The 26,697-nt window shown below is 31.5% G+C and overlaps 5 protein-coding genes and 1 long non-coding RNA gene across 13 annotated transcripts; 3 read left to right on the top strand and 3 right to left on the bottom strand.

The window, feature by feature from the left end:
- The first annotated feature begins 416 nt into the window (after positions 1–416).
- Positions 417–2,112, top strand: LOC130945959 (uncharacterized). 2 transcript variants are annotated; one of them, XM_057874653.1, is made up of 3 exons: positions 417–587; positions 719–1,078; positions 1,520–2,112. In XM_057874653.1, the coding sequence occupies exons 2-3, from the start codon at positions 719–721 to the stop codon at positions 1,778–1,780; spliced, it is 621 nt and encodes a 206-aa protein (XP_057730636.1). In that variant the 5' UTR covers positions 417–587; the 3' UTR covers positions 1,781–2,112. The 2 variants fall into 2 exon arrangements, with proteins under 2 accessions (XP_057730636.1, XP_057730632.1); XM_057874649.1 differs by lacking the exon at positions 417–587 and having other exon boundaries at positions 594–1,078.
- A 2,776-nt stretch (positions 2,113–4,888) lies between these two features.
- LOC130946566 (protein REDUCED WALL ACETYLATION 2-like) lies at positions 4,889–10,734 on the top strand. 4 transcript variants are annotated; one of them, XM_057875369.1, is made up of 16 exons: positions 4,895–5,270; positions 5,429–5,520; positions 5,960–6,097; positions 6,184–6,240; positions 6,327–6,399; positions 7,286–7,444; positions 7,766–7,915; positions 8,009–8,264; positions 8,349–8,470; positions 8,719–8,805; positions 8,887–8,975; positions 9,068–9,130; positions 9,293–9,349; positions 9,912–10,008; positions 10,077–10,235; positions 10,319–10,733. In XM_057875369.1, exons 1-16 carry the CDS (start codon positions 5,238–5,240, stop codon positions 10,322–10,324), a joined length of 1,638 nt encoding a protein of 545 aa, XP_057731352.1. In that variant the 5' UTR covers positions 4,895–5,237; the 3' UTR covers positions 10,325–10,733. The 4 variants fall into 4 exon arrangements, with proteins under 4 accessions (XP_057731339.1, XP_057731329.1, XP_057731352.1 ...); XM_057875361.1 differs by having other exon boundaries at positions 4,896–5,270; positions 5,957–6,097; XM_057875356.1 differs by having other exon boundaries at positions 4,889–5,270; positions 7,766–8,264; positions 10,319–10,734.
- Positions 10,735–11,852: 1,118 nt separating this feature from the next.
- LOC130941846 (uncharacterized) lies at positions 11,853–15,184 on the bottom strand. Of its 4 annotated transcripts, none has more exons than XR_009070725.1 (5): positions 15,053–15,184; positions 14,095–14,226; positions 13,772–13,966; positions 12,639–13,343; positions 11,853–11,984 (listed from the first exon to the last, which is right to left on the bottom strand). It is a non-coding gene; the product is annotated as an uncharacterized LOC130941846 (long non-coding RNA). The 4 variants fall into 4 exon arrangements; XR_009070722.1 differs by lacking the exon at positions 11,853–11,984 and having other exon boundaries at positions 12,515–12,984; positions 13,324–13,343; XR_009070721.1 differs by lacking the exon at positions 11,853–11,984 and having other exon boundaries at positions 12,515–13,343.
- An 848-nt stretch (positions 15,185–16,032) lies between these two features.
- On the bottom strand, positions 16,033–18,014 carry LOC130934177 (desiccation-related protein PCC13-62-like). The gene is made up of 3 exons (XM_057863976.1): positions 17,698–18,014; positions 17,105–17,330; positions 16,033–16,472 (listed from the first exon to the last, which is right to left on the bottom strand). Exons 1-3 carry the CDS (start codon positions 18,003–18,005, stop codon positions 16,092–16,094), a joined length of 915 nt encoding a protein of 304 aa, XP_057719959.1. The 5' UTR covers positions 18,006–18,014; the 3' UTR covers positions 16,033–16,091.
- A 1,359-nt stretch (positions 18,015–19,373) lies between these two features.
- Positions 19,374–20,095, top strand: LOC130946726 (uncharacterized). Its single transcript, XM_057875569.1, has one exon. It carries the CDS (start codon positions 19,517–19,519, stop codon positions 20,003–20,005), a length of 489 nt encoding a protein of 162 aa, XP_057731552.1. The 5' UTR covers positions 19,374–19,516; the 3' UTR covers positions 20,006–20,095.
- A 2,549-nt stretch (positions 20,096–22,644) lies between these two features.
- On the bottom strand, positions 22,645–26,324 carry LOC130941440 (serine carboxypeptidase-like 26). The gene is made up of 9 exons (XM_057869947.1): positions 25,978–26,324; positions 25,363–25,470; positions 24,974–25,069; positions 24,785–24,877; positions 24,613–24,701; positions 24,099–24,520; positions 23,669–23,764; positions 23,404–23,509; positions 22,645–23,040 (listed from the first exon to the last, which is right to left on the bottom strand). The coding sequence occupies exons 1-9, from the start codon at positions 26,288–26,290 to the stop codon at positions 22,897–22,899; spliced, it is 1,467 nt and encodes a 488-aa protein (XP_057725930.1). The 5' UTR covers positions 26,291–26,324; the 3' UTR covers positions 22,645–22,896.
- Positions 26,325–26,697: the final 373 nt, after the last annotated feature.

Below are 26,697 nucleotides of genomic sequence, written 5' to 3'. Positions count from 1 at the left end.
ATTTATTTTGGTAATTATTATATCTTTTATTTATTTAAATAAAAAATCCTTTTTATTGTTAATCAATATTAAATTTGAGATATTTTTCCAAAAAAGGTTTAATTATTTATAAAAAAAATAATTTAACTAAATAAAGCAATAAAAACTTATTAACATTTTGTGATTTGACCAAAAAAAAATAAAAATAGAAATTCATTTGATTAAATAAAGAAAGAAAATCATATGATTAAATTATAGAATTAAAATGATGGCTCTAAATTGATATTGATAATATTTCTGTTTCTATTGGAATGATGTCGGGTTCCCTGGTATTGATTAACCGATCCGGATATGGATCCGGAGACATAAACCCTAACCCCAATCTCACGTGACACACGTGACTACGAAAACAGTAGTAAGATAGCGCCGCAAAGGTGCAATCACACTCTCGTCACTGAAATACAAATTCTTTTTCCTACCCCGTCCGATTGAACGCCACGTCATCGATCCTCGTGAATTTGCACTTCAACGGCTCAGATTAGTGTTGCAGAGCTACTGGGGAAACGAAGCTAGACGCTGTAGCTCTTGTTTCCATCCTCCATTTTCTCGTGTGTTTGATTTTCGATCGATTTTCATTTTTCCCTCCTAATTCCCTCTTTATTTAAAAACAAGAAAATTTTTATTTCGTTTTATTTTTTTTCTTGAGAAAATTGTTGTTAAGTTTTTTCGCTGTTTGAAGATGAAGGCCACTGAGGAATTCAAGGAGCAAGTGGAGGAAAACGAGGTCACCTCTTTCAGTAAGGAGGAAGAGTATGAAGAAGAATACGACTCTGAAGAAGAAGTAGAAGACGCAGACGACGATGAAGATGACGACGATGACGAAGACGAAGACGATGAAGACGACGATGAAGATGAAGACAACGATAATGACGATGATGACGACGACGACGACGACGAGGATGCTCCTGACGTCGGCGACGAGGACGACGACGATGACGACGAAGGAGAAGGAGGAGGTGACGGCCAGCGCGGTGGTGATCCTGACGACGATGACGACAACGACGACGACGATGACGACGAAGAGCAAGAGGAAGAAGAGGTAATTCACTAAGATTTACTTGATTAAACAGTTACAGTTTGGTAGTCTTGGTTAATCTGTGTTCTGTATTGTTTATTATCTTTCACTTCACAAATTTCACTAGATTCGTTTAATTTTTGCTTATTTGTGGACTAATTATTGTGTCGGTAGGTGTTTTAAGTAGGATTTCAGTTTCAGAATTAGGTGAAAATTCAGTAATCATCACTGTTAGTCCCCAGCTGAAGAGAAAAGAGAGAATTAGTGATGAGTTATTTAGATCTTAGTTCATCTGAATCTTCTGAATTAGTCTTTATTAACTTGATATCTCACTTTTAAATTTACTTGAGGATCGTTGTTGAAAGAAAATTGGAAAATGTAATTCACTGATTTACATCTATCTGATCCTGCTTTTGGTATGTGTTTCTCTGTACTTGAATTACTCTGACCCTTAGTTTTTTATAGGAGGATTTGGGAACAGAGTACCTTGTTCGTCCTGTAGGAACCGCTGAGGAGGAAGAAGCGTCTAGTGATTTTGAACCAAAGGAGAATGGTGAGGAGGAAGATGAAGGTGAGGAGGAAGTTGATGATGATGATGATGATGGTGACAAGAAAGGTGAGGCTCCATCAAAACGAAAGAGGTCAGATAAAGATGATTCAGATGATGATGATGACGACGACGACGATGATGGAGGTAAAGATGATGAGAGACCTTCCAAGCGATAGGGTTTGGCCATTTGGGTCCAACATATTCTCTAAAAACAAGTCAACCATAGTTCAAACTTTCAGCCTCTATCCTTTAAACACATATATCACAGAGGATAAGTAGGTTTTTAATGTTTTACGCCTTTGTTTATTGCTGGTTTTGTAATTCTATGGTGCAGCTTTATTACTTGTTAGGTTTTACTATTTTCGTCAATAGTGGGTTCTTCCGGAGTCTTTTGAGTAGCTTATGTAAACGTGGTAGAACAAGTTTTTGCAGACTTTGATTTGATCGTTTAAAGTGCTTTGTAGGTTGTTAGATCTTGTGCATTATAATAATGACTGATTCCTTGATATTATTGGTGGATCGGTGGTTATCTGCGCATGACTTTTGTGTTTGTTGGGCCTATGAATGCTGGATCAACAAGTCTTTTATTAAACTGGGAAAGTGAATTCCGTTTTTCTCTGGGTCTTATATTGGATCTACTGTCGAGGAAAATTATGTCTGCGGGAAATATGTTGGAGATGTTTGAATTTCACAACTGGTTTGTGTTGGTACCGGATTTGGCTTGAGATGCGGAAGGCATAACCCCGTTGAACTTTGATAACTGTGATGGAACTTGAATCAATTGTCTTGTTTGAAAACTTTAAAGTGTATGGATATAGTGGTATTTCGGTAATTTTCAACTGTTTATCTTAATTATAAAAAAAATAATATATAATTAAGGTTAATAGTTAAAATTTATGGAAACATCAGTATATCTTGAAAGTTTTTTGTCTTGTTTAGGAATGGATCTGCATAATATAAATATTTTTTTTTTTTAATGTATTTGGTCTAATTTAAGTGTTTTATTTGCTGTCCTAGTAATTACCGATTTAACTCGTTGCTACATCCAAAGTGCTAAATAAAGCAAAATGCGTGATATCAATTGTTAATTTGGTTGATATGTGATTTAAGGAAAAAGTGTCCCTTTTGTTTCTATATTTGATAGGTCCTTCTTTTTGGATTCCTTTTTCGTCACTTTTTTAGTTATACACAAATTGAAAAGAATGAATTTGGTAAATTTTATTTCAGGACAGCTACGGAATTCTAATTATTTTTTCCGTGAGAAGGACAGCTGGAGATGATGAACAAGATAATGCTAGGCAGAGATATCCATCATTTTTGGTAAAGAAAAAGAAGCAAATTACAAAACTGACACTAGGCGGAGTAATGGATCCCCCCATAGTCATCATCAATAATGCATCTTAGTTCTATGGGAGGGTGTCTAAGAAATGAAACCCGAGTTCTATTTGTACTCTTCTTAGCTATCCCATCTGCAGCTTTGTTCCCTTTTCTATAAACATGCTTGAAATCTTTTGGAGCTTCCCTAAAGCATCTGAACGTGGGGATGGCATGCCTCTCTAGTTTATCTCGAGTTTAACATCTCAAAAATCGATCTGAGTCTGTTTCCACAATAATTTTATTTATCCCCAGTTTCCATCCTGTATTGAGCCCATACAAGACTCCCCATGCTTCTGCTTGAAAAGTTGAACGAATTTCCAAGTTCACCTCAAATCCAACTATCCATCGTCCGAGATCATTCCTCAAAATGCCCCCCCAGCCTGCTCTTCCGAGATTCCCTAATGAGGCATCATCCTCGTCAATGGATAATCGTAAACCTAGCATGCATTTTCCTTTGTATTGGGGTTTTAAGATTTCCTTGTTGAGCCACTTCCACAACCACCAGCATGTGACAACAAACTGAGTTATCCACTTGTGTTGGATATTGGTACCCAGCTCTGCTGTCAAGTTCCAGCGCAGCTAAGCATATTGTTGGATCTTACTTGGGTTGAGGAGCAGAGATATCCATTATGAAGCTTGGGAAAATGTTTGGGCCTCAGTGCCTGAAAAGTTTGTGTGAGCTTAGCAGCAGAAGGAAAAAAAGAATCAGAATAATCACTTGTGGCTTGTGAGCACAGGAGGTTAAGTAATAGTAAAATAAATGGTGTGGCCCATGAATTATTTATCATAATGCGTGATTTTTACCTGCTGAATATATGTTGCCGCATCCCCGAATCACAAAACTACAGAAGAAGCAATGCAATGCGGTGATTGGAATTGGTTGGGATTGCAAAAGTGGGTGGGTTAGGTGTGTGACTCGTGAGGAATCAGACCGGAGGCAGGACGGTGAAGAAAAAGAAAGAATGGGGAAAAAAATATTAATTGAATAAATGTCTATTTCAGTAATTCTGCATCAGTGTCGGTGACCGTGTTTGGACGTGCCCTTTCTTCCATTTTGGTTGACATCACCCACTCTATGCTCGCCATTTGGAAGGTTCATACTTGTAGTGGCACGTAGGATAGATCTTGTAAAATGAAATTACTAAACTAGCCTTCCCCATACAGTCCATATTAACTAATTCGTGACAGTCCAAAATAATACTATTACTAGTCAATTAATTTGAATTAAAAGTTGTCGGTCGTAATTTCAGGGTGAAGAACATAACAAAAGTCAGTGAGTCAGTCAAATATTCTTTATTTTAGGAAAATGCAAAGTTAGTAATTTTAGTAAAAGATAAAAATAATAAATTACGATTTAAATGTAATATAAATATATAAAAAAATCATTTTATATTTTTTATTAAAGTTTTGTTAATCAGATATTTAATATTAATGAGTGGCTTAAGACTTCTTTTATGTTATTTTGTTTTATTTTATTTTATGATATTGTTCGGTGCTGCCATTAAATCTCTTCATCCCATGAGCCATCACTGCGTTATTATCTTATCCGTCCCTGAACAAAAGGCCTTCACAGTACACCTTAAACTGCAGCTGTAGATGTAGTTTAAGAGTTTTATTTTTTTTCCTTTTTTTAAATATTACACCACTTAATGTATTAACTAATTTATTTATAGTTAATTAGATATTTATATATTTATATGTGTTGTTTTATATATTTTTAATGGATATTTTATATTTTACAAATAAAATAATGAATCAGTGGGTGATTATTTACAAATATAAATAAATAATTGCTCATTTTTATGCTTAAAATGAAAATAAAATGTAGGGAGCCAGAGAAATTAAATCATTCGGATGAAATGCCATTTTCATATTTTAAAAGAGGCAAATATTATTTATTAAATTAAAGATTAAATAAACTCCATCCAGAGAGTACCCGTTAATTGTTTATTGAGCTTCTCCGAGACTCAGAAAGAGAAACTAATAAGAGTGAGTTCCTATCAAACCCACTCACACTGACGCGCACACACTCACACACACTCATTTCATTCTTCTTTCTGTTTAGTAATCACCAACCCAACCTAACCACCAGTTTCCTCGTTCGGAAAACTCGCATTTCAAAATTGAACAGAGCTAAGGCTCGCATACTTCGTTCTCCGCACAGATCTGGTGGTGGATCAGCGTCACATCGCTCTCTCCACTCGAATGCTGCTTCAATTGCTCTGAACTCTGCTCTGATCTTCGTTCCTCTTGAAAATGGTGATATTCAGTGTTGTAACTCCCGGTCAGGTACGTCTTCCATTCGAGCTTCTTCTGCTGCTTTCAGATCTTGCACCGATTCGGAAATGTTCTCACCTCTATTTACTTGCTAACTCTGTAATGCTCAACACAACTGTGCAATTTAACGCGTTTGCGTGAATTGTTCGTTCTGTATATGATACTTGCAGGTCTCGTTCTTGCTTGGAATAATTCCGGTCCTTATCGCATGGATTTATTCGGAGTTTTTGGATTATCGCAAAACTTCTGCTCCGTCCAAAGCGTAAGTTGTTGGATCGATCGATCTTCTTTTTGCAGCTTGAAATTTTAGTACTACCGGAATGTTTGCATTATACTAGAATTTAGTTTTTGGAACTTTTGAGAACAGTCATAGTTGCTGCTAATGCTATATATCCTTTGAGAATTTATGCTAACAATGAGATTGATAAGCAGATATTTTTTTGGCTTCGTTAATTGATATGGTGGATATTTTATAGTTTAATTTGTTATATAATCATTAAGCGTTAGAGTTTTAATTCTGCTGAGAGAGAAAAATCACGCCGGAAGGTAGTCCATGGAGTGTTTTGTTTTGTTCTGTTTTTTGTGTGTGCTTGTGTGCGTTTTTTTTTTTTTTTCCTGGCAATGTGCGAGTGTTAAGGGGTACGGAAATAGAGATTTGTTGCAGCTTTCCTTATGGAAGTTATTGGTTCTTCTTCTAGTAGGCACTCGGACGTCAAATTAGTTGAAATGACCGGTGATGCTGTTAAAGAAGAAGACAGAGCAGCTTTATTAGAGGGAGGAGCGCTACAGCCAGCATCCCCAAGGGCTCGAAATTTAACTACCTCATCATCAATATTCCGGTTGGTGACTTATGTTGCTCTTGTTTGCTTGTTTGATTTATATTTGTCTTTGCTTACACCGAGTCTTATTCACTTGGTTTCTTCAGATTCCTTTTGATGGACCAGCATTTCCTGATTGAAAACCGTTTGACACTTAGAGCAATGTAAGTGAATTATATGAAAAATAAAATAAAAAATTTAATGATGATCAAACTGCTGACTTCCATTTCCTCCACACTGATTGCTACAGGTCTGAATTTGGTCTCCTTATGGCTTACTTCTATTTGTGCGACCGTACAGATTTCTTTGGCTCATCTAGAAAGGTAATACTTCATAACAATATTACATTACTTCCTTTTCGTATTTGAGAAACTGTTGCTAATGCTGGGCACTCTATGACTTGAGGATTAGAAACAAATCAAATATTGCTGCATGGTTGCATACTTTCATGGGCTTTTAGCTTGATTAGAACTGTTATTTTCATAGTTCACAGTGTTTCTTCATAAACCATAATTGAATTATTTGCAGCACTTGTGTTTCTGTTGCTCTGCAGCTTTGGTAGGAATATCGTTTGGTTTTCTGTAATAGGGTTTTAACAGTTGAAGGGAGAGGAGTTAATAGTTATTATCATTTTATACTGACACTTCCTAAATATTGGAAATCCATTTATTTGTGAGAAAACATAGGGCCATGATAATTCATTTGCGAATTCATATGGCAAAATTGATAGACACAGAAAAATGTAAACTGTTCCTTCTTTTTTGCTAGATCAATAAAACAATGCTTGGTGAGAAGTTGAACGGTGTAAAATAAGTATGCAATAGCCTAACTCCAATATTCCTTATTTTTCATGAAGTTCCCTATGTTTTGAAAAATTACTTATACATCCCCTTTTTTTATTTTTTTTTTTCATGATTTTAAGTAGTATTCCATTTGAAATTAGCAATTAGGTAAACTCAAGCATGGTTAAAGCATTTCTCTCAGAATTAACTGACAAACAATTGAAGTTGAATGGGTAATAGCAGGAGAGGGAAAAAGGAAAAAGAAGAATAAAAAGAAAGGATGTTGTTTGTTGCATAGGCTGGCGAAACTTAGTAATCCAAATTGGTTATTATTTCTCCATGAGTAGTGCACATATTTCAAATACTGGTTTTATTGCTACATGCATTGCTCATAAAATATTTTGTTTGCAATCATCTGTTTTTGCAGAGTTACAATAGGGATCTCTTCTTATTCCTCTATTTTCTCCTCATCATAGTTTCGGCAATTACATCATTTAAGATACATCATGACAAGTCAGCAGTGACTGGGAAATCCATCCTTTATTTGAATAGGCACCAAACTGAAGAATGGAAAGGCTGGATGCAGGTTGGTCGCTCTTTCAATTGATATTACCAAGTAGACTTCATCATTTGGGCTTCAGGGCATATGTGGTTAGGAGGTAAAAGTGGGGAATAAAATTTTACTTTCACCCCTTAACCAAACACATCCAATTTGAAAAAATACTGTGCAACTCCTGAACTATGCAAGTTCAAATTCTGAATTTACATTAGTTTAAAGAGCCACAAATATGTTTTGGTCTAGAGTTTTTGGTAAGATTTTCTGGTTCAACTCTTATGGTCTTACATTTAATATTCCAAATTCTTAACATTTTAACATTCCTTATTTCTAACATTTGGCATATCACAGGTATTGTTTTTGATGTACCATTATTTTGCTGCTTCTGAAATATATAATGCGATCCGTATCTTCATTGCTGCATATGTTTGGATGACTGGATTTGGGAACTTCTCCTATTATTATGTTCGAAAAGATTTTAGTCTAGCAAGGTTTGCTCAGGTGTGCTTTTTCCTAAAAGTAGAAGCTTACACTTTTTTCCCTAAATTTTACATATACATATATGTAATATCTCTTCTTTACCTTGTTGAGCAGATGATGTGGCGGCTCAATTTCTTGGTTTTATTCTGTTGTGTCGTCCTTAACAACAGTTACATGTTATATTACATCTGCCCCATGCACACCCTTTTTACTCTTATGGTTTATGGGGCACTTGGTATTTTCAACAAGTACAATGAGATTGGGTCAATCATTGCTGTAAAAATCATTGCCTGCTTTCTTGTTGTTATCTTAGTATGGGAGATACCTGGAGTCTTTGACTGGGTTTGGAGTCCTTTCACTTTCTTGTTCGGTTAGTACCACTATTGCTGTTCTTCTTACGCAGTAAAGCACTGCAAATCATCCTACTTACTGGAATGTTTCTTTAAACCTACAGGTTACACTGACCCTGATCCTTCTAAATCACATCTTCCCCGCTTGCATGAATGGCATTTTCGCTCAGGGCTTGATCGCTACATATGGATAATTGGAATGATTTATGCATACTTTCACCCAACTGTAAGTTTATGGTTTTATATTTCTACAAGAATTTTTTTTTTTTGGGGGGGGGGGGGGGGGGGGGGTAAACATTCAGGAAGCCTTGGTGAATGTTGATCATCTAGAAGAAAAGGCTGGCCAGCATTAACCATGCATCAAACAATGACTAGAAAAACTTGTTTCTTTTTTTTTTTCCTCTTCTATGAGTTGAGTACGTTAATGCCTATTACAAGGTATTATAGGTTAATGACTATTACAAGGTATTATAGGTTGAACGATGGATGGAGAAATTGGAAGAAGCAGAAATCAAGCGCAGAATATCAATTAAAGCTGCTGTTGGAATAACAGCTTCTCTGGTATTATAATTTATTTACGGGATTATTACACTGCATTTCACTTATATTTTGTGGCACCTGACCAATTGAGTTGATTTCTAGGTGGGATATTTCTGGTTTGAATATATATACAAGCTGGATAAGATTACATACAACAAATACCATCCTTATACCTCATGGATTCCCATAACGTATGTGAAAGTTTATATAATCTCTTTGAGGGTCTTGATGTGTTATGTTCAGTAACTTTCTTCTGTTGCTAATATCTGACACTATTTAACAGGGTTTACATATGCTTGCGAAATGTTACTCAAAGTTTCCGAGGCTACACACTTACCCTGTTTGCGTAAGTTGCCATTCTAGACTTGCAATCCTTTATTTGGTTGCTTCCCCCTCACATACGCACAAATTTGGTATTATGTTAATGCACTAGGGAAGCTATCTTTATCCCTTTCTTTTAAGGTTAGTAATTTGTCAACTAATTTTCATTTGGTTTTACTTCTGGTAGATGGCTTGGAAAGATTACGCTGGAGACTTACATTGCCCAGTTCCATATTTGGCTGAGGTACACAAAAATATTTTCAAAAAGTTAAAGACGAATCTAGCAATAATGCATGACAACTATGTCTGGTTTGCTTATGTTGAAGGTTGTTTTTGTGAAATTGTTGCTGAATTGATCCTAAATTTTTTAAAAAATTAGCTGCCTGGGGTATATTTGATGCAAATCAAAACTTTTGGGATAAAATTGAACAAAATAAATTTTAGGAGTATTTTTGAAACTTTTAACAAACTTCAAGGACAAAAATATACTTACCCTTTTATCTTTCCTGTACAATTTGTTAATGCCGTGCCAGATAATGTACTTAATGTGGATAGTTGACAGTTATTATTTCTTAAGTAGCTTTTATGACCATTGACTAATGAGTTCATCTCAATACAAGACTTCTGAAAATAGATGCACTTTAGTATGTAATTCTCACGGGGATGGAAACAATTTGGTAGAAAAACTTTGTAGCTTAGTGAATGCTATAAGGGGGAAATGCACCCCCTCCATCCATAACTGTACATGTTTAATTATTTATTTGTCAATATCATAATAAGAATTATTATGTCTATCTTCGGTATAGGTCGGCTGTTCCAGATGCCCAACCCAAGCTGTTGCTTTCGCTGATCCCAGACTACCCAATGCTGAATTTCATGCTTGCTTCGGCCATATATGTTGCGGTGAGTAAACAAGCCATGGTGTGCTTTAATTGATTCATACCAATTCTAACATTCTACCTTGCCTGCAGATTTCTTATAGGCTGTTTGAGTTGACAAATTCGCTGAAAATAGCATTTGTGCCCAGCAAAGACGACAAACGTCTTTTATACAATTTAATTACAGCAACAACAATTGCAGTTATTTTATATTCCTTGTCTTTTGCGTTCCTTACAATACCTCAAATGTTGGTAAGTGTTATTAATACCCTTAACTGAATCTGGTGCAAGTTAGTTAATTTTCCTTACATCTAATACTACTTATAAATTCGCAGGTTTGATAGTTAAAAGCATGTATAGCATATATTATTTGATGCAAGCTTCTATGGCATTCATGCAACAAGGATGTTTGGCTTGTCAAAAGGAAAAATGAAGCGTTCTGATAAGGCAGCTATAGGGGAACTGGAAGTTGTATAGTTGAGAGCTCAGCAGACGGCATGCCTATTTTTAGTAATCCAATCTCATTCTTTTCCAAGTGTTGTAAAATAATAATGCTTGTAATACTATCTAGTATTTAGCATGTAAAAGTAGTGTGTGCGTTTTTCAAAATCCGCACCTCATTCTTTCCGAGAAGGTTTTCTGAAAACAGGACGTACTGGTAAAAAATTTATAAATCTGTCTAATCAGCTCTACAATTGTAGTTTAGAGTACAAATCGATTATGAAAATTCGATTTTGAGCGAACTGGTAAAAAATCAATAAATCTGTCTAATCAGCTCTTTTTGTTTTCTGGTTAACTGGTTTAAAATAATTAAATATAAAAATAATTTTTTAAAAAGAATTTATTTTAAAATTTTTGAATTTCTAACTTTACTAATGATCGATTGTGAAAATCCGATTTTGAGCGAACTGGTAAAAAATCATTAAATCTGTCTAATCAGCTCTTTTTTTTTTCTGGTTAACTGGTTTAAAATAATTAAATATAAAAATAATTTTTTAAAAAGAATTTATTTTAAAATTTTTGAATTTCTAATTTTACTAATGATCGATTGTGAAAATCCGATTTTGAGCGAACTGGTAAAAAATCCTTAAATCTGTCTAATCAGCTTTTTTTTTCTGGTTAACCGGTTTAAAATAATTAAATATAAAAATGATTTTTTAAAAAGAATGAATTTTTAAATTTTTGAATTTCTAATTTTACTAATGATCAATTTGGTTTTTAGGATTTTGAAAATAATATATTTATGAAAGAATTATAATAAGTTTTTTAAAAAATATTATTTTAACAATGACTACATGTTATCTACATTATCTAGAAAAAGAAAATTAATTTTTTTACAATAATGTAGTCATGATGGATGTTTTCAAAAAAGTAATTTTGTAGTGGTTTTAAATAATTTTGTTCCCTAACTTTTGTCCTTACAAAATTTTTATTTTTGGTTTTATCTGATAAAATTTATAAGTGTTTATTTTAATTCCTACTATAAGTTAGTTCTACTAAATGCTAACATGAGAAGTTAAATAATAATGTATCATATTCCATCACATTGATATTTAACTCGTCATGTTTTAATACTTAACAAAATAAACTAATAGTAATAACTAATAAAGATCACTTTTAAATTTCACTAAAACAAAAGAAAATTTTCAAGAGATCAAAACTAAAATTAAATATTTTATAAAAATTAAAATCTCAGTTAAAGTTTTATAGTTCAAAAGGTAACTAAGAATTTTATTTGAAAACTATATTAAAAACTGCTTTGTTTATTTCTTATTATTTGATAAAATTTATACAAGTATGTGAAGATTAATATTTTAATATAATAAAAAAAAGAGCAATATTATATGTTGATAGAAATTCAGGAATTTAGATTGAGTGCGGGATTTTAAATTGCGAATGATTCGTAAGTTTGATGTTGCAATTACTGCAAGTCCGCAATTGAAACACAATGTGAGAACATATTATTGGTCGCAAAACATTCTTTTCTTTGGTCACACCAACCTGAAATTACCGTCATCAAGTCAACAGCAGTGCATTAAAATTGTGCTCTTCTGAATAAGTGAATATTAAGTACTATAAATAAATACTAAACATTTTTCTCTGTACAGGTTGAAATTTGAAACGATCTTTTTCCATGAAACAACACAGTTGAGGCTATTTTTTTTTTTGAGAAATAAAAAAAATTGTGTGTAATCCAATATTATGGTTAATTGAAAATTTTTTATATGAATTTTAATTTTTTATTTTAAATAATAAATCGAACTCTCAAATTTCATAATACATAAATCAAATCTTTCGATTTGTGGTAAAATAATTTTTTTTGGTTGTAAAACAAATCAAAAGGTTCAATTAGCATGTTTAAAAAAAATTTTAACATTAAAATTTTAAATCTAATCCTCAAATTTGTATTTTTTAAAAACTTTAAATAATAAAAAATAAATTTAACCCTTAAATTTGCATGTTTTAAAAAAAAATCTGACCCTTAAATTTCTGGTAACTATACAACAAAAAAAATACACAGTTTTCACATTGTTAAAAAATATCAACTAGAACCGCAACACTCAAAATAAAAAGCCCACAGTTGAATTTAGAAATCAGTGGGCATATATACTAGAGACTTAAGGTTGTACAATGGATACCAGAATGCGGTCTTACCTTGTCAATCAAGGAGTTTCATCACAGAAAGCTGCAGGTGAAACATCTTATTTTCGTTAAGAAGCAACTTAAACTAAATGCCAAAATAAATCGCTACATATACAAACTAGTCTATAGAATAATCTCCCCGAGTCCAATTTAACAAAATTGCTTCCTCTCTAAGATTACATAATCCCCAACGGAAGTAGAGCTTACAAAGTCATCATGAAGCTATCCCAGTAACTAGATGGTCCTGTAAAGCAATCTAGCAAGCAGCGAAATCAGCAACAGACGCCAAAAGTTGCCTTTTTAAAGGCATTTCCAGACGACTTTCGATCAAAATATATGTACAACGTCGTATGCAAATCTTTAGTTTGTCAAAGAAGCAGAATATAATGACAAGAATATGGGAATAGGATAAATGAACTCTTCATAAGCTGTTTTTGTCAATAATCTGGGACAGCTACTCTCTAGGAAAAATAGGGCAACAAATATTTCGAAAGTTTAGGTAACGTGGAACGATTTGGAATCCCCTCCAAAACCAATTCCACTCCATTTTAAGTTCTAATACCCTCTAAATCCAATTCCAATCCATCCAAATAACGCTAGTCATATAAGTTCTCCATTTTTAAGTTTTAACAGATTTATGGCGTTAAATAAATTAGTTTGCAGATGTACTGCCAAAGATTATAAAAGAGAAGGATACGTCCAGAACAGCACAAATGACTGCAGAAGTTAAAAGAAGAAAGTTAAAAATACTGAACAAATGCACGTAAAAGAGAAAAACAAATAAATAATGATGCAAACGTTCCTAAACCAAAAGAAAATTGATCCATGCTGTTCAGCCTATCACAAAAGGTCTATCAGACATTCAGACCTCTTGTTTGAAAAGTAACACAAATCTTCGTTATTGACATTTCAACACTATAAAAAGGGGATTATGTTATGCTAAAACGTTAAATGGGGATTTGGGGGGGGGGGGGGGGGGGGGATTTGAATACATTGTGCATCTAATAAATCTCCCATTTCTATATTCTTATTTTTCACCTTAATAACCATATGAAAAGCTACTTTTTGACATTTAACAAATAGTTAACAAATGTTGATCAGAATTTTCAGTTCAAACATAGGTAATAGAGCAAAAGAGAACCTACCATTAGACCACCTAGAAAGCCATCCAGTAGCACTCGATTCCGGGAGTCAAAGTATGAGTGGATTGAAATTTTAGATTTTGCTAGGAGCACAAGTGAAGTAAAGGACATTAGCAGAAAGTATAAGACAAATCCTTTTAAGCCTGTAAACCCAAAAATTCCAGCAACTACTCCACCGATTATAGACAAAAATGTCCGCTGCAACAGGAGGTAAAGTATTTATTTCAAATCGGAACATTAGATAAGGCACAAATGTCCATGCAGAGCACAATGATCCAAACCAAATGGACTCAATAAAGTATTAAATAGATGCTGTGGAAACAAACCTGACATAGATAATCTTCATGTTGCTCTGCATATTTTCAGCACAAAAAGTCAGTAAATCATCCGCTCCATCGGTTGGTTTCGTCTCTGACTTAACATGTTCAGCCATATTCTGCCTCTTTGACAATATGTTTCTACGAATGAAATATAATTGACGATTATAGGTTTTAGGAAATAAATAAATATACATAATCTCGTTGTCAATATATACACAGACACATAGTTAATAGTTTCTGCTGCTTTTAGTAATAAGCAAACTCACAGTCATGAATTGTTCTAACCTAACTCGAGAAGTTAACCACTCATACGCATCATAGTTCATGACACGATATATTCAAACGTATACAACAGTAAACGTTCAGCTACCTGGTTTTTGAAGTCCAGTTACTAAGCTACTAAGTTTGAGATCTGTCATTTCACTCTAAATAAAACGCAGTTGCTGCTATTTCAAACAGACACCAAACTTTGAAGTCCGTGCAGCTCAATGTGAAACATTGAAAATCCAGATCTAAGTTTATGTGTGCACTATAGCAGTTTCGGAATTTCACATGAACATCGATGTTCAAACTACCGCAAGATCTAAAAGACTAATTCAAAACAGAGCTATGAAAAACTTTGTTTAATCTCTTAATTTGAATGAAATCAAATGAAAGGTAAATTGTAAGCTATGGAAATTCAGCTCAGCTTCTACGAAAATGTTAGAATCGATTCAAATCGAATATTAGAAACAGAACGATCTCGCATCTCAGATACACAAATTTGGAAAGTAGATCCGAAAATACGAATTAACGAAGAAGAGAAAAAAAATATCAACGTAAATTTCCGATCCAAACAGGAAAATCAAACTATAAACAAAGCAAAACAGATTCACATTCACATAAAAAAAATAACGAGAGAAAATAAAGACGACTTTGCGGGATGAAGAGATGGAAAGAATGAGATTCGGAGAAGATTTTTAACTGGATGAATTCTCGTGCTCCTTCGTTATGCTTGATGTGCTGGTAGCGCCAAACACCACTCAACACTGAACCTTCTCTCTCGGTCCTTTGAAATTGTTCTCGACTCTTTTCAAAATTCAATTTACGACTTTATATATCACGTTTTTTCGCTCTTTCTTTCGTCGGAAATTCTTATTAATAATGGCCTGTTAAATAAAAATTACATGGGCCGAAGCCTGAAAACAAGCAAAACATCATGCTTATTGGACCCGGGCCCACTAATTAACATAAAATGAAATAAATGGAGAAAATTGGATCTTGTGGGCTGTGGGACCATGCTCCAAAAATTCGCACACACAGAGAAGAAGACAATTCAATTCTCAAGTAAGAAAAATTTGTATGACAAAAATAAAATAAAATAAAATAAAAAGCTTAAGTAAATTTTGTGATTGTCATGAAAAAATAAATAAACAAGCAAATGAATCTATCATAGAATTGATTTTGACTAAACGGTTCCTGGAAAAAAAAATTAATATTTTGACCTTCTAAAAATAATATTAATATGATAAAATGAATATTTTTTATGAGTAACGTAAAATAATTTTTTTACATGTAAATAATTAAATATCTATTCTATATCTAATCATGTCCGAAGAACAAAACGTGGTCAATCATTCTACGTAAAAACAATATTCCAAAAATAAAATCAAATAAACTCCCAATAATTTTTAAAAAAATTATATTAAATACATATTAAAATTAACTAAAAATACATATTAAAATTAAAAATAAATATTAAAAATAAATTAAACTAGCATATATATATCTATTTTATAAGAATAAGACTAATAAACCCCTACAAAATAACTAAAAATCTCGATCTCGGTAGCTCTAGAAATGTTGCTAACATCCTAGTTGATGAAGAATGAACGAACCTCTTTACCTTGTTTATTTTGTAGTTTAAGTATTCCGATAATTCAACAAGCGGAATTCTTAGTTCGTTGCTTATTTATTCTTAGAAAGGCGCAACATACAGTTTCAACTTTCAAGATAAACTATAATTATATTATAGTGTTTAAGTAAGATTTAGCTATGCGTCCATGGGCTCCCCTAGGGAAGAAACCACCAGGGACACGTTCATCACCTCCACCATACACTATCCTCAATATTTCTTGAGGTGTTCTTCCATATGCAAGTGAATCTTTGTCACCAGCTAGCACACTTCCCAAAGCTCTGCCCTCAGGACCTTCCAACATTCGCATCCCAAGCCCAACATCTTTCATACCATTGTTTCCGAGCTTGTCCCTAAGAATTGAAATGCGATTTGTGAATGTTGCTACACTCACTCCATATGGATGCACTTGCTCATTTCTACAATCATATAACATTGCTCTAATAACTGCATCTTGCCCTGACTCTACTCCCAGTAGCCCTGCAACAAGCTATACATACAAAATATAATTGAAAAATATTATTAATGAGAAATACTAGAAGACCAGCAGCAGATTTTATAATTTATAATTATTAATTAGTTATATTAGTATTTTTAATAATATAATTAATTAGTATTTTTAATGGTACAAAATTAAATGTAATAATATAAAATTATTCACTTTTTTTTCTACTATTTCTTTTAGTAGTTGTGGTTTTAGTGATTATATGGTTAAATACTGACCAGATTTTGATTACTATGCTGCTCCTTAGACCTTCTAATTATTTATAACAGTTATATATTCAACCTGTCTTTTGAAATTGGTAATAAAATGTAAAAAATATCCTCTAAAATTTAACCATCAACCATTAAATCAATCACTATGAATTAATTGGCATATATTTGTATATTGTATGTAACTACATGTATTATTTCACATATTTTTAATATATATTTTATATTCGGACGATAACGACTACTCCTGACCATTCAACTTATATGTTACTTCTGTAACATATATATACACGGATAACTGATTTGGTAATTAGTTTTATAGTTGATTTTTAATGTATACGTAACTATTCAATTGCAAAATAATCCAATACAATAAAGATGACGTAAAATTGTTTTGATAAAATTTACCTTCTTAGAAGTGGGGTTTTGCAATTCAGGATTGGTTCCAACATATCCAGTGAGGCCAACATAAGGAATTACATAAGAGGCAAGTAAGTAGTTGATGACATTAGCATAGGGGTCAAAAGGAGGATGTAGAGATTCTCCAAAGGCATTGTCCATGATTTCAGCAAATGCCTCCTTGCTTATATTCAATAATGGCCTAGGAAACCCCTTTATTGTTCTTTTTATGGCCCTGCAATAATCATAATGCAATAATGCATGCAACTCTTAAGTTTCTATTTTTATTTTATTTTTTAAATGTTTGAAATGCTAAGAATTATAATTCATTATTTCTAAAAAATAATAATTTTTTTTTTGAGAATTTTGATTCTCATTTTCTTCTCAAAAGACAAATTAATCTCTCATTCTTTCAAACTTAATACGTCAAATATTAAAAATATTTTTATCAAAATATTATTCTAAATTAAAAATCAAATTTTTTTCTATTAATATATTATAATTTTTTAAAATTAAATTTCAAATAGAAATAATTTGATTTCTTAAAGAAAATAGGATTCCGAGAGCATAGTGTAACTAAAATAGTAGAGACTAGAGAGAACCTCAAATGTCCAATTTCTTGATAAGCAAACTGCAAGATGACATCTCTAGTGAATGCATCAAGATTGGCCTTTTTGCCTCCAATGGGAGGAGGTCCTCCTTGGGCCAATTCAGGATCAACAACATCTAATCCACAACCACTAGCACCGTACAAGAAGAATTCAGCCTCCAAATATTCTAAGTTTAGAGGAAATTCCAGAAGATCAACATCAGATTTTGGGGATAAACTTACAGTAGGATTAAAAGAGTAAGATCTTGGAACAAGGATGGAAAGAACTAAGAAAGTTACTATAACATGAATGGAGACCATGGTAGTGAAAGTGGGAAGTAGCTAGTGCCATCTTTGTTGTGACCCTTTTTCTTTCTTATATTGTAATACACTGAATCCTTTTTCATATAAAGTGCACAAGGCAATGCCAAGTAGCAAGAAATGTAACTTGTTTGACACTAGAGTTGACAGGTGTATTCATATAATAATCATATATGCTGAGTAAGCTCATGGATTGTATTTATTTGTAGGGATGGTTCAGTGTACTCTGATCTCATAAATTTGCATGGTTGGAGTCAAATATTATTCATATCATTCATTTTAGGAGATTCGGATGAATAAGAGAAATTTTAGAAATGAAAATTAAATTTTAAGTTAGAAGTTAATTTTCTGAAAAATTAGAAAGTGAATACATAAATCTTTAATATAATTATATTTTTAACTTTAAAATTGATTAAAAATTAAGAAATTATGAGCTATGTAGTATTTTTTTTAGGTTTAATTATTTTATTAATTTTATAATTTAAATAAATTTGTAATTAGATATATATTTTTTAATTTAATTTTTATATTTTTTTAATTTTATAATTAAATTTTTTAATGTAAAAATATTAAAATTAATTAAATATTTATTTATAAATTAATAATATTTATAATTAAAATTTTAATTAAATTTTTTATTGTATATATTTTAGAGAAATATTTTATTAATTTTAATATTTTTTATATAAAAAATATTTAATTATAAAATTAAAAATAACAAAAAAATTTGATTAAAATAAAAAATTTAAAAATTTAATTAAAAATTTAGTAAAATTATAAAAAAAAAAAAGTAGCTAAACCTTTTCTTTGTAATTTCTCTCGATATAACCTGCTCTCTTGACCGTTTGGTAGGAAGGGAAACTGGGAAAGAATGTTAAGACTATTTGATCTCAATGTAAATTATTAGCTAAACCCAATAATAATAAGGATTTTTTGACATGTGCACCAATAAAGACATAACAACATCATAAAAAAATGTTTTTTAAAGAATTATTAAAAAATATATTTTATATATCTTTAATAAATTGAATATATAAGATTTAGTAAAACAAATATTCAAAGACCATCATAATTTATTATTTTTTTCTATTATTTAGTTTTTAATTTAATTTTTTAATTAAATTTTTAAAATTAATAATCTAATAACATGTTTTATGTTATATTTTTAAATACTAATAATTAACTAATAACAAAAATAATAAATTTTAATAGTTTTCTAGTATTTTTTATTTAAAAAATTTTATTTTATACTCTTAAAAACGTTATTTTAAGGCACAAGTTAACTAATCAATTCCCCTAAGATTCTAATAATAATATACTGCTCTCCTCCTCTTTGATCGAATATTTCATAAGGAAACATTATATATATTTATCCATTTCTTGATCAAGTATATTCCAGACTCAGCTCCACCAATTATATAATCCAATTCATCTCAATCTTCTTCTATATAAGCAGCACCATACCACTTACTATATAAACTCAAACTATCCCAATTTCAAAGGCAGAAGCAATGTCCATGGCATTAACAGAGGAACTGAAGGGAAAGGCAGTGGTGTACCATGGTGACAAACTTTGTAGGGAGAAATTCTCTTTGTTGCTTGCAGAAATAGGCCTGCCAAAAGGATTATTAACAATTCAGGACATTGAGGAATGTGGCTATGTGAAAGAGATTGGATTTGTTTGGCTCAAGCTTCAGAAGAAGATAGAACACAGGTTTGATAACATACTTGTGTGCTATGATTCAATTGTCACAGCATATATTGAACCTAAGAAGATCAAGAATCTCACTGGGGTCAAGGCTAGGGACTTCTTGCTTTGGTTCACATTGAATGAGATTTATGTTAAGGGTTCACCACAAGGGTCTCTTATTACCTTCAAGTCCATTGTAGGGTTATCTATGTCTTTTCCATTTTCTATGTTCATGGGCATGGCTGGGAAGGATCAACCCAAGGAAGAGGCGTCAGAAGAAAACTGGTGGAACAAGATAATCAAATTGTAATTAAATTGTTATTAATCAGTGCCCAAAAGAATTGTTAATAACAATGAAAATGTCATTGTAATTGTATATGATCTATTACTGTTTCAATTAAATTCATCACATTATTATTATGGTGATGGTGATGTCACACACTTGCTTATACGTATAATTTTAATGATTAATTTGGTTGTATTTTTATGGAAAGAATTAGTGGCTACGCGGTGAATGACTAGGAACAAAGAAAGAATATGCTGTCATATTTGTTTCATGAAGAATATGCTTAGCGTATAAAGTGCTTGTTATTTTAATGTCTCTTTTATTTCCAAATTGTTCACGTAATTTCGCTTTTTTGGACAAAGTGTATGCGTGGCCTTGTTTTTGCATGGCTTTTAGGCGTTTGACGAAAGGAAGTAGGAACCCTCCGTACAAAATAAAGGGAACAAAAGTATGAATTTGATTTGATTAATTTCTGTACCATTTTTTTCCTTTGGAATATATTTTTATCGAGTTAATGTTTAATTTGGCTCAAAATTTGAAAACAGACTCAAAATAACTCATAAAATTATAATTACCTTAAATTGGATTAAAAAATTTACGATAGTAGCTCGCGTTAGTCTTTTCGTTAATTTTACGTTGATGTTATATTAATTTTGCATGTTAATTTATCACTATTTGAATTCCTCATTTAGATTTCATGTGATTGAGTCATTGAGACCTACCAGAGTGCCTAAAAACTTACTTAGCTTTCCAACATCCTCACAAAAATGATAATAACAAGTTTAATTTATGAAACTTTGAATTTTGAAGATAGTTGTCAAGTTTTTAAAAACTCTAATAGATCTCAATCATATAGAATCATATCAAAAAATCCAAATCTCGACAAATTAATATACCAAATTAATACGCCGTTAACAAAGATCAATTTAGAGATTAACACAAATTATGATTATAAATTTAAGAAACCAATTTAAATCAATTGAAATTTTAAGACTCAATTTAAGTCTAACATAAAATTTCAAGAGCCAAATTAAAAATTAGAGGCCTGCTATACATACAAGCCTTTTTTACTTACAAGTTATACAAGTTGCTCCAAGTCCAAGAAAAAAACACACGCTCCTTCAACAACACGTTCACTCTTTGTCTTCTTCCTCAATCAAAACGCAAATCATCAAGAAAAAAACACGCGCCCCTTCCACAACACGTTCACTCTTCTTCTTCTTCCTCTTTTTCCTCAATCAAAACGCAAACTATCAAGATTCAAGGGACATTCAAAACAAACTACTACGATTCTGCAGAAACGTTCCAACTCCTCGCGAAGAGTAGAAGAAATCAAGAAGAAAAGATACAAATCTCCATAAAAAATCACTAGAAAAAGGAAGAAACATTATTCAAGGTATTGTTTTACTGTTTTTCTAGGTTTTTCTTCTAGATTGTCTCTGACATGTGCCTCATCCTTAACCAGCAAAACATTAAAAGATTTCAAGAAGAAATATACTGTCTCCCCCTGTTTTGGGTATATTTCTTAAATCCTTTGGGTGTATTTCTGTAATCCTTTGGGTGCATTTCTGTAACTATTTGGGTGTATTTCTTTAATCCTTTCTGTAACCGTTTAGGTGTATTTCTGTAATCGTGTATTTCTGAAGTTCTATTATCTTCAAAACGATTTCAAAGCTTGATTATAAAAAATCATGAAAATCGAAAAAAACGAAATAAAGAGAGAACGCATGAAGGAGATCCAACAAATTTGACAAAAAACTCGAAAAAAGAAATGAAATCTTTTGAAAAATGGAAGTTATATATTTGTGCATTAATTGATTTGAATTGATTTAAAATTAAAAAGACACGTAACAAACAGCACGTTTAATGGGTGGATTTCGTTAAGACTTATAAAGTTTGTAAATACAAAACAGAAATTAATCCTAAAAATTAACTCATTTTTCTCTTTGAAAAATTATGTTTATCATTACTTGACGAAAGAAATTATTACAATTAAATATGTATAATTCAATTTCAAAACTTAATTAATGAAGTGAAAAAATATCCAGTTTTACTTTTATATATAGAAGTGTTTCGGGCATGTCCATTGGTCCGATCCGACTGGTCCGATATACGAAAGGGGCAAGCCTCGTGCTACCTCCCAAGAGAAACCATCTATTTTGACAATACGACTATAACCACCTTTGGAAATTTAAATACGATTTTGTTAGAAAATTAACTAAGAGGCTAACCAACTAAAATTAATTAGTTGAAAAATAAAAGTTATGTTATAAAAAAAAAAAACTTTTCACCATAATTTTTTAAATTGGTTTAAGTTATAATTGACTCCTTAGACTTTTTCATTCATTATTATTTGCAGCCTATAAAAAGAGATTCTACTCTTTCTTCAAGTATGATCACTTAACCAAAAATCATTACTTCTGATCCTGGTCAAGTGCAAATGTAATTACTTATACCATGGTAAGCTAGAATATATAAATTGTAGCCTAAACAAAATAATAATTACTCACATAAAAATAGTTAAAATAATTTGATAGGAAAATAATAGATAAAATTGTTAAATAGTTGGATATGTTTAACTCAATTACTTGACTCAGTATGCTTTTTATGTATATTAATATTTCTAGGGTTATTGTTTAAAAATAAATAAATGGCCCAAGAACTTGTTTCCAAACTCTGCATACAGGAAATGATTTTATTTTCGAGTCCAAATATCTGCATACATAAGGTCTTTATCATCTACTAAACTAAACAAACTGCAACTGCAGTATAGTTTTAGACCATTAAATTGTGATATCAATCATGATTTTGAATTTGTATTATTTGAGTGCATGCATAGTAATAAAGTAATGATTTCCTAATCAAGGAAAATAAACCAAGATGGTGGTGATTAATGATTTGACTGAAAATGAAAATTAGCGAGTAGGAAGATGGTCCCCTGTTAGAAAGGAATGAATGAGAGAGAGAGCTTCATTGGGTTTGTTTAGAGGCACCAAGTGACCTGCCCCTCTCACTGTCACATATGTCACCCCTTCATACTCCACTATTCTTCCTCCCACCTGCATTTATTTTTTTTATTCATTAGACATATACAAAATAATAATAATAATTATATTACATTACACAAAAAACTAATCATTTATATTATATAGAATATGTATTGAGATGTAAAATATATATTAAAAATTAATTAAACAACACATATATTTATATATAAATATATAATAATTAATTTAATAACTAATATTTAGTATGCACATGATATTCGTTTGTTATAGTATCTAAAAATTTAGCATTTAATTGTCAAAGAAATTAAATAATTAATATTTAATTATAAAAAATAAATTTTACAAAAATTAGATACCAAACACATGGAAATCTTATGAATATATAGGCATTTTGATTTGATTTGATTTCTGAACCTGATTTTGATGGTACCAAGTACGCCAAGTAGTCTTTAGAGGTAAATTAAGGGCCTCAATGCAGTACCGTGTACCTATCACAGGTACTCTTCCATCTGCATCTCCACTTTATGTGGTACAAATAATATTATTATTTTAATAATAACATTAACAAAAAGGTAATATAGTCACGGGAAAAATTAAAGGGGCATCAATTACAACCACTAGAATGTGAATAATATTAATAATAATGGTTTCACGGGCTGTTGATCTAAGAAATATATACCTGTAAACCCATATCTTAAGCCCACCCTTGATGAGTTTGGTGTAGATGGGTAGGATCGAAAATACAGAGAAGTTGTAAGTCCTCAATATGGAATCGCTGGAAATTTAGACATAAATAGCATCCAAATTAAATCAGAGTATTCAAATAATTGCAAGGAAGGTAACAAATTAAACTAAGAGAAAAAGGTAAATAAATCCCTAATCTTTTAACTTAAAGACATATAAGTCTCTGACTAATTAAAAATATAAAATATTTAAGTTCATATGTCTAAAATATATAAAAATAAATCGATCTTCTAAAAGGACTTAGATGCTGGTATTTTAAAAAGTAAAAAATATTTTTATATTTTTAATTAGTTAAAAATTTATTTGTTTTCAAGATAAAAAATTATTGTTATTAATCTAGCTATTAACTAGTAACTACAACTTACTTGCAAACCTTCCATGTTACACTAGTAGTGTTTGTGTTTTCTCCTCTAATATTAGCATGAAAAGATGATTGAACATCTATCTTATTGAAATATTGTTCTGCATATGTGGAATAACAAGGATCATAGCCACCAAAAATTCTCATTCTCTTGGTCTCAATTTCATCATCATCATCTAATAATAATGAGGAAGTGCTGCTATTTAGAGTACATTTAGGGGCATAAATGTTGTATATGTCAATTTCTGAGTAATCTTGCCACACTGTGTTCATGGCCTCATTGCATTCCTTAGGCCAATCAATTTGTTTGAAATCACATACTTTCTTTGCTTTCTCATATTGTTCATCTGATATAACTGCATGGCTCCATGCATATTCTAGAAGGCCTTTGTAGTCATAGTAATCATCAGTTTCTGGATTCCCCACCTGAACATTTATTTACATAGCAATTTAAATTATAACCTCGTAACTTTAATTAAGTATTGATCATGATTATGGAGGATTATATCTGTACTTACAATAAAACCTTTAAGATTAATAAAAGGGTACTTGTTTCTATCCTTATTTCGATCAAATACTAGCTCTGCAAGTTGAGGGACATAATGGCCTGCAAAAATAATAAGGTAAATGTGATTAGGCTAGTGATTTAGTGTAATGTGATATTGTAAATTTTTTAAGTTAAATACTAACCAGCATAGCTTTCTCCTGATATAAAGAAGTCCCTTGATTTGAACTGAGGGAATCTTTGTAGCCAATTTACCAAGAAATTGTAGGCATCCTCAGCTGATTATTAATTAATTTGCCAAAAATATACATATGATGAAACGAATTACTAATTAATCAACAAATTTATCATGGAATTTAGGAAATTGAACTCACCAACAAAGCTGTCCTTTAGTATAGTGAGGTCAGAGGATGTGTTGGTGTAAGAGAAACCAACTCCAACAGGGGACTCCACAAATAATAAATTTGCTTCTGCAAAGGGTAATTTGAAACTAAATAACATTAGCAAAACAATCTTGTTAAGTGTACAATCATACATGGATTTTTTTTATTTTGTTAATTAAAAAATAATTTAAATACATAATTAATTAATAACTACTGAATTTTTATACATGTATCAAGAGTGTTGATATATGTATAGTGTTTTTCTTAGCAAAATGGATCATTCATCATTCTCTACCCCATTTGCCTTCCTTATCTAACTAGTATTCAAAACTACATATACTAATTAGTCAAAAGATGAAAAGAAAGATAGAAAGGCATACCTTGATTCCATGAATATGGGTTGAATTGTAGTCCTTCACCATTTTTGTTGACTAAAAGAGGTCCTATCTCAACTACAGCACCATACCCAATTGAGGAGCATCCAGGTCCTTCACACACAAACAAAGAACATCAACCAGGCATAACAGGATCACCATAGAGAAAGTCTAGGAGATCAGTACTTTTATTAAAATTTGGCCAGTACTTAACCAGCAAAAAAAAAAAAGTGAATAATCTCACACCATTAGATGTAATATCACACCATTAAAAATACAAATAATAGCTAATTGATGGTTACAAATCACAAATCCTGGTTACAAATCACAAATCCTGCTGGCCCTCTAGCACTCCTCTTCACCATATAACACTAAACCTTACTTGCTCATACATAAATTTGTTTGGAGGAAAAAAAAAAAGGAAGAAAGAAAAAACTTTCATGTGTTTGTTCACATAATCACATAAAACTAAAATAGTAAAAATACAACTTTTTTTATTTATTTTTGTCTTATCTTTATATATTTTTATTTTAAGACATGTATAAAACACCAAGTAAAAAGTTAGAATAGCAAATATGAGAATGGTGATTGAGATGTGACATTAATATGAGAGAGAGAGACCTCCATTGAGCCATAGAAGGAGAGGCTTGTTGGAAGGATCAGATTGAGCTTCAAAGAACCAGTAAAAAAGGGCCCTCCCATGTTCTTGATTGACAGTGATATATCCTGAAAAGTGTGAGACCAATGGGCTTGAAGGTTGGCCAGGAAGATCTCTTACTCTATCAGCTTCATAGCTTTTCACATTAAATTCTGATGATGATGATGCTGCTTCTTTAATGAAAGATGTAGTAATAGTAGTAGTTAATGAAAGAATGAAACACAGAAGAATATTCATATCTATAGCCAGAATGGAAATCTTCTTTGACCCCAACATTATTGTATAGTGTTAACAAGTGGCTTTTGGTTTGGATTTTGGTCTTGCAAGTTGCAAGTGGATGACTTATTAAAACAGTTTTTTATTTTTCAGAAATTATCATTGGCCACACATATCTAGTGTAGACCTCACTAGGCACTAGAATAATGCATGTCACTTTTCTTATCAAGTTTCTTTTTTTGATTTTTGAGATTTTTGAATTGTTCTGTCAGTAATCATGGTGGACCCTTAAATCATAGATGCATAAGTCTCATCTCTTTTGGATCGATTCATCATTCGATTATGACTAAATTTGAAAAGTTATTATTATGGGGAAAAACAAAAACAGTGATATAAGAATTTACTTTTTTTTTTAATTTATTTATTAATCACCTTGTTACAATAAGAACAACAACAAAAGGCTAATT

Source organism: Arachis stenosperma, chromosome 1, assembly GCF_014773155.1.
Source record: "Arachis stenosperma cultivar V10309 chromosome 1, arast.V10309.gnm1.PFL2, whole genome shotgun sequence".
Lineage (NCBI taxonomy): Eukaryota > Viridiplantae > Streptophyta > Magnoliopsida > Fabales > Fabaceae > Arachis > Arachis stenosperma.
This window is presented reverse-complemented; position numbering and strand designations above follow the sequence as displayed.

What these genes read in the sequence shown, in the direction of transcription:
- LOC130945959 (XM_057874653.1), top strand. Translation starts at nt 719, where the DNA reads ATGAAGGCCACTGAGGAATTCAAGGAGCAAGTGGAGGAAAACGAGGTC. An exon ending in AAGAGCAAGAGGAAGAAGAG is followed by an intron (nt 1,079 to 1,519) that starts GTAATTCACTAA and finishes AGTTTTTTATAG; the next exon opens with GAGGATTTGGGAACAGAGTA.
- LOC130946566 (XM_057875346.1), top strand. Translation starts at nt 5,238, where the DNA reads ATGGTGATATTCAGTGTTGTAACTCCCGGTCAG. An exon ending in ACCTCATCATCAATATTCCG is followed by an intron (nt 6,098 to 6,183) that starts GTTGGTGACTTA and finishes TGGTTTCTTCAG; the next exon opens with ATTCCTTTTGATGGACCAGC. An exon ending in ATGCATACTTTCACCCAACT is followed by an intron (nt 8,471 to 8,718) that starts GTAAGTTTATGG and finishes AAGGTATTATAG; the next exon opens with GTTGAACGATGGATGGAGAA.
- LOC130934177 (XM_057863976.1), bottom strand. Translation starts at nt 18,005, where the DNA reads ATGGTCTCCATTCATGTTATAGTAACTTTCTTAGTTCTTTCCATCCTT. An exon ending in CAAGAAATTGGACATTTGAG is followed by an intron (nt 17,331 to 17,697) that starts GTTCTCTCTAGT and finishes TGATTATTGCAG; the next exon opens with GGCCATAAAAAGAACAATAA. An exon ending in AAAACCCCACTTCTAAGAAG is followed by an intron (nt 16,473 to 17,104) that starts GTAAATTTTATC and finishes TTGTATGTATAG; the next exon opens with CTTGTTGCAGGGCTACTGGG.
- LOC130946726 (XM_057875569.1), top strand. Translation starts at nt 19,517, where the DNA reads ATGTCCATGGCATTAACAGAGGAACTGAAGGGAAAGGCAGTGGTGTAC.
- LOC130941440 (XM_057869947.1), bottom strand. Translation starts at nt 26,290, where the DNA reads ATGTTGGGGTCAAAGAAGATTTCCATTCTGGCTATAGATATGAATATT. An exon ending in GTAACATGGAAGGTTTGCAA is followed by an intron (nt 23,765 to 24,098) that starts GTAAGTTGTAGT and finishes CTAAATTTCCAG; the next exon opens with CGATTCCATATTGAGGACTT. An exon ending in CTTAAGATATGGGTTTACAG is followed by an intron (nt 23,510 to 23,668) that starts GTATATATTTCT and finishes TACCACATAAAG; the next exon opens with TGGAGATGCAGATGGAAGAG.